This window comes from Solanum dulcamara, chromosome 9, assembly GCF_947179165.1.
Source record: "Solanum dulcamara chromosome 9, daSolDulc1.2, whole genome shotgun sequence".
Classification (NCBI taxonomy): domain Eukaryota; kingdom Viridiplantae; phylum Streptophyta; class Magnoliopsida; order Solanales; family Solanaceae; genus Solanum; species Solanum dulcamara.
The window spans coordinates 6723726-6730562 of NC_077245.1; the positions used below are offsets into that span (position 1 = coordinate 6723726).

Below are 6837 nucleotides of genomic sequence, written 5' to 3' on the forward strand. Positions count from 1 at the left end.
AGATGTGATGTTATGTACAAATAATTGAGCTAAGGGAGTCTACACAACATCACTAAACAAACTCAATAATGTTACAGCTGTTAAGAGAGCATGTGGACTTTCCTCTTCAAAACATATAGTGTATAGTTTTTTAAGCTAAATCTAAACTGATGCAATGTGAGATAAGAAGGTAGTGATTTCAGATAACTACAGCCCGATGAAGAATGTGGACGACACACTTATTCATACAGAAATAACAACTTCACGCATACTGAATCAAACAACAAACTTTGGGTCTAAAGTACACACTTAAGGGAACTTAAACAAGCAAATACACTTAAAACATTACTAAATTACCTCTAGAAGAACTCTTCAGTACACGACACACATTAGTTTGCAGACAAACTCCAATATCAAAGGGTCTTTTAAATAGACAAGATAAAGAACGTAGAGTATATTACGCAAATGTAAAAAAAACACCATGTCGTAATTAGATAAAGCATCTACCCATGCTAAGCTGTCCAAGACAACAACCAGCTACTGTTCAGCCTTTAAAAAGGATTCAAGTTTATGAGCTCTTCACCCGTTTGGTGTTTCCTCTCCTACTAGTAATGCTGGATGGATAGCTTTAGTCATGTGTAGATAGGCTAATTTCTGCTCCGACACTTTTCCATAGCCCTTGGGGCTGCACATATAAATGCACAAAAGTTAGCCATTGCACATATCAATCATATTAAATGCAGGAGTTAGCCATTGCATAGTTGCAAGCATTATGGAAAGATTAACTAGACTTCCATTAATCAGAGTAAACACATACTCATGGATATATAATAAGTTTATCTTTAGCCTGCACAAGAATCAGCAAATGGACGTGGATTACAGGGTAATGGAATTTATCTGGAAATTTGGTGGAAATATTACACAGGCCTAAATAACAAATTGCACATCAAAGAGTCATCATTCAGCTATAACTTGTGCAGCCCCATTCCCATTTTTTAGTGAAATTAAGCAGACTTTCCACTTTCTAGTTTCAAAGAGTAATCCCTGCATAGCAATACTCATTAATGTACAATCGCCTATTGCTCGTCGTTTTGGTTTTGGGAGTTTATTAACCATTCCCTCACAGATACAGGTCTGTCCTATAATGAGTGTGAAGCTTAACCCCCTCCCCCCCAGGGATGCCTAGCCTACCTTCATTACCTGAACCTTTCTATTGACGCGTAACAAATAAGTAAAATGAGGATAATCAAGACAAAAATAGAACACAAAAACACCTTGTAAATAAGACCACCACAGAAGTGAATTGCGAAGGAGTAGACTTTGTGCATGTGTTCTGACATTCAATCATTTTAGTTGAAATATCAACCTAAGCTGAACTGTACACTTCATCCACTATTACTAACCGCCTCTTTGCAAGAAGCGAGTTTTACAATTTTAGGAAGAAAGAGAACTTGTAACAATTTAACAGATCTATACCTTAACCCCTACCTTTGTGAGGTAGAGAGGCTCAGAGAACATTCATAATATATAGCTTGGATGGAAACAATTCTAAACAAGCATTTCATTACCTCTAGTTATTTCTTCTGTAATATCTTTATATATCAAACTGCCTAGGTACGTTTTGTTTTAATACATAGAACGTCATAAAGGTTCAGGGAAATCATACAGAATTCAAAATGTCGAAACCTGATAATTTTGTGTTGCAGTTTGTATATTTCTACTTTAATCACCAAGTGGTTATGCATGTCAAAATACAATAACGGAGGTATAAACCCCAAGAACGAGGAGGAAATAGGGTGTTTTCTATTACGTTTTGATAGTGAGGAGGAAGTGGTCTAAGAATTCACAGTGGGCTCGACAAGAGATACTCACCTAGGCCAATAGCATCTGAACCTTTCATGATTCTCAGCCTCTTGCAGGTATCGATAAACATCCTGCAACATGACAAAATTAGGAAGTAAAAAGCATGGTCAATATCAAACAGAAATAACACTAAACAAGACAAGTACAAATAGTATTAATTGAAACTACTATACTAGAAATTGCAAAGAGCTAACTGTAAAACATACCACTTTTATTTGTATATGGTCCAACAGACAAGATTCAAGAAAACAATATGTTCAGGTCAATCGTTATTACAGTAGACCAACAGAATAAACCTTGAAAAAGAACCAAAAAGGAGGGCGATAAAATGACAGAAATAGAGAGCGGGGACTAACTCTGAGTTCATATATACAGAATTAAGCTGGGGGAAACTTGCAGAATCATGTTCTGCATCATTAGAGTACTCTTTTCTCGACTGTAAGAGCAATATTTAACAGTTACACTGAAAATTACATAGAACGGAAGCACGGATAATCACATGGGCTATGATGTTTTTTCCCAAAGCAGCTATCGTAGTGCAATTGTTATTCAACTCATACAATCAATATCTTTGAATCCTAATTGGGTGTTAAACCCGCAATGACACTGAATATTTGAGTTACTTCTATAATCCCTTTAATCCATTAGTGTTATCAAGACATCATATTAGTATTGGTTTTCTTATTACATGCTTGAAAGAGAAAATAATAGTCCATAACTGAAGGCAGCACAAATTCTCAATTGTCGAAAATAGTGTGTACTAGCTTCACTATGGCAAATCTTTTCATACCTAGCACTATTTTCTAAAGAGGAACACATACATAATGAGCCTCAAAGTTTTCTGCAATGACAAGTAGTAATGATACACCCTAAAGGTCCTTGTTGATTATTAATCAAACTACATTGCAATCAATCGCCTATAAATCATTAACAATCAAAAGAGATCTTCCTTGTAATATAGGCCAACCCTGCCTGCACATCTCTATGGATATGATATAATCTTTTTACAAAGAATTGGTGGAGAAAAGGAGAAAAGGCACAAATGTGGTTCATTTTTTACCATTCAGCTATCTACTGGGGTCAAGTAAAACTTATGAATATCATAACAAGGTGGGGGTTTTCAACTCAGAGTACTTATTTTTCAAGTTTGAGATTTCCTCACCAATTTAGGAATTAATGGACCATCATTGCTAACTAAGCTTCCAGTTACTCAAAAACTTATTTAACTTCCGTAAGGTGAGGTTTGTCTAGTCTAATTCTATTCATGTACCTGGAGATGTGTTGTATACTATGTTGCTCGGACTCTTCAAAAGTGTCAGCGGGTGTAGCGGGTGTGTCGGATTCTCCAAAAGTAGTGTATTTTCAGAGAATCCAAAAGTGTTGTAACTTATACAAAACTGTGCTAAAAGGGAAGAAAAGAAAAAGGAGTTGAATTAGCATGAGCTTACTCCCAAGGGACATCACCGACAAGCATCCAGTCCCCATCCTTATCTTCGTAAGTGAGTACATATTCAGATCCATGAAGTAAATCCTTCAATTTGCTCTCGCTTAACATATCCTTCCCAGGAGTTCCATGAGATCCATATTGACCTGTCATAACAGGGATGCAGCAGTAACTAGGACAATGAATAAATATTGTAAACACGAATCTTACTGTTTTATGAACTAAAAGGCCTCAAAATAGCTTACCAATAGTGAAACAACTGAACATCGTTTCAAGACCAGAAGAGAGCTCCTGGTATGCAGAATAGGTTCTGAGGTCCACCTTCCTTAAATAAGGAGCACCATCCATGCTGACCTTAATGAAAAGAGCTGGTGATCCAGCTTTTCCATCCACCTCTTCGTTGTTCTTTGAGGCAGAAGCTAACGTGTTCTTTCTAAAAGATCGAATGGGTGGCCAACCCACAACCTGTGCCCTGAAATTAAACAAAGATCACAGATTAGACATTTTGTATAATCAAATCCACATAACTCACTTCTTACTCCTATAGGGAAATACTCACTTGGTAGCAGGAGCACCACTGCCAGCGCGGTTTGAAGCCTCATTCACAGCAGAAGGCCTCTCTGGAACTGTACTCTTAGTATTTGCATCTTTCATTTTCGGTGGTTGCACACGTGAGGTCTCCTTTGTATCATCTGCTTTCACACCTGAGTTTGACAGAAATTTTCCCTGTAGGATAGATTTAGTAACTTCAGTTACAGCTATACCATAAAATGAGTACCCTTAGTAAAGACATGATTGTTCACCTCTGAGAATCCATCCATAGCATCCGAAAATCCTCTTTTGTTGCCAGTAACTACTGTTTTCTGTGATACCGAGAAAGCAGTATCTTTAGCAGGGTGCAAGGGAAATAGCAGCTTCTCATCAACCTTTGTCGAGCCCAAAGGGCAAGGCTCTGTGCCCCTTTCGGGAGACTGGGATCCAGGGAGACCGAGTCTGAGCTCGGTTGCCTTGAGATTTAATCCACAGCCATTATTGTCCTCTGATGAGGTGGAAATATTACAGCTGTCCACAGACGAACAATCAGAAAGCCCCATATAGTTTCGCTCTTTAAGAGTTGATCCTTTTTTGCATATGCTTGCTAAAGAGGTGGAAGAAGCCAGTAGAGTTACATTACTCTGGCCTCCCTCCTCCCCAACACCAAGGAGTGGAGGAGACATCACAATTACAAATCACTCTAATGATTCTGCACTGCTCATTTCAAGAAAAGGAAATAAAATTATTACCATAGTGTTATAACATCTACTCTACGCAGGCTTGGACAAACAGGATTAGTATGTTCTACAATCCTGGGAATTAAAGTACTAAGGTTTGTCATATAGATGATTTCTCAAACATTTACTCAACTAATAGGTTATTATCTCGAAAAGTCAATTTTCTTTGATGAAAAAGATTGGAATCAAGAAAACGGACGAGTTTCTGAGATAATAACTCAAACTATTAGTTGAGTGGCCATATGAGAAATCAACCCTAAGCAAAATACATAGCAAGGTAGCAAGGTAAACTTTTCTTTGTTTTGAGGTTAAATAATTAGCAAGGTAATAAGCAAATACAAACATTAATGTAGCAGCAGGAAAAAAAAAGAAAAATTGAGGGAAAAAAAATCCTCTCTTAAAGCAGACACTTTTGCCCAGAAAAATTCAGCAGAAGAGAAAAGGAAAGATCATCACCTTTTCAAAAGGAATATTCCCCATTTCAAAAGGAAACACTAGAAATAAAATTAAACAAGAACCAAAAACTAAACCTTACCCAAATACCTCAAAGATTAAATCTTGAATACAAATACACACACACCCAAAGACCCCCCTCTCTCCCCCCCCCCCCCCAAAAAAAGTAGCTGTTTCCTTCACTCCAATAAGTAAAAAAGTTCCCCAAGAAAAACTTCATTTTACAAGTTACAACAAGTATATGCAGCTCAAACAAGGAAAACAGCTGATTTTCAAGACAAAAATCAAAACAAAAAACCACTCAGTAGATCTACAAAATCGCATGAAACAGAGTATAGATCACCCCCAAAACCACAAACTTCACCTAAAAACAAAAACAAGAAAATTTCAAGAACATGCAAAGAAGAAAGAAACCAAAAGTCAAAATTTCAAGAAGGAAAAAACCAAGATTAGAAGAAAAAGATGAATTTTTATTTTACCTGTGTAACCAAACTTGTGAATTTGATCTTCTTAGAGAAAACCCAAATAGAAAAAAAGATGAAGCAGCAACAGCGGCAATAACTGAAGAAGAAGAAGATGATGATGGTGGAGTAGTGAGGCTTTTTTAGCTTGCAGAGAGAAAGAGAGAAAAATAAAAACTAAGGACCCTCCATTTGGCAGACGGTAACAAAAGCTTATTTGCTGTCCTATGTGAAACTCTATGCTCATTTTAAAATTAACAAAAAGTACTTACCAAAAAGATAAAAGGAAAGTAAAAAAGACATTTTTTAAAAAAAGAAGGGATTTGATTCGCAGAGTAAATTATTCTGACATTATAATTTTTGAATTAATATATTTATCTGAGAAATGAATAATATAGCATCAAGTTTAATGAGATATCATGGAATATTTAAAAATAAATTTGGATTTTATAAGTTATTGGATAAAAAACAAAAATTTAACTTTAATTTTAATTTTGAAATATCTCACCCTATCTTATAAACCAAAAAAACCCTAAATACTTGGCCATAAAGGGATGTTTACATAAAATTATGTACAAAAAATATATAGTTTAGTTATTTAATTATGTAAAAACACATGCTAATTAGTATTTTTTTTCTATTATGCGAAATTTCTATTATTTATATGTAGTCCAAATTAAATAGTTTTTTTAGATAATTAAAAAGATATTATTTTATTTAAAAAATTATCCATGTTTCGATAAGTTTTATTTATATTATTAACTAAATGTTGTTTAATTAAGAATATATTTAAAAAACATCTTTTACTTTATACGATGAGCAGTTATTTAAGGGGTGTACCGAGTTAAAAGCATCGTATTGTATGGCTAATTGTTAAGTTTTAAAAATATGGATATAAACATATATAATGCATAATCAAATATAATCTTAGGTCTCGAGTTCGATTCTTGGGTAGAAAGTAAATCATGTTGGGAGCATCACACACGAATGAACCTAGTGCAATCGTGATTTAGTCGGAGCTTCAATGCGAGCTTTAGATACTGTGTGAGAAACTAAAAAATAATAATTTACATGGTACAAATAATCTCTTCACGACGAGCATGAGCCTTTTTTACAAAATTTTAAATGATGAGTATTTTTATTTTTTATAAAATATAAATTTATAAGTCAAATTTTACATTTAAAAACCAAAATCACAATTTGAAACACCAAATCATGCTTTTGAAGAATTTGAAATATGAAATTACGATCTCTAATCGCATGTTCAAATGCGTATGTAAAATCATAATTTTGTAGCGCATATTCAAACGTCTACTTGTGTAAACATCATGCATAAATAAGCTTAGATAAGGTTATTTTATACATA

At 34.8% G+C, this 6837-nt stretch overlaps 1 protein-coding gene across 1 annotated transcript; it reads right to left on the reverse strand.

Annotated features, from left to right (window-relative positions):
- Positions 1-251: 251 nt before the first annotated feature.
- On the reverse strand, positions 252-5699 carry LOC129902199 (auxin-responsive protein IAA8-like). The gene is made up of 7 exons (XM_055977288.1): positions 5490-5699; positions 4090-4534; positions 3846-4012; positions 3532-3758; positions 3291-3432; positions 1852-1913; positions 252-664 (listed from the first exon to the last, which is right to left on the reverse strand). Exons 2-7 carry the CDS (start codon positions 4501-4503, stop codon positions 627-629), a joined length of 1050 nt encoding a protein of 349 aa, XP_055833263.1. The 5' UTR covers positions 4504-4534; positions 5490-5699; the 3' UTR covers positions 252-626.
- Between the last annotated feature and the right edge of the window lie 1138 nt (positions 5700-6837).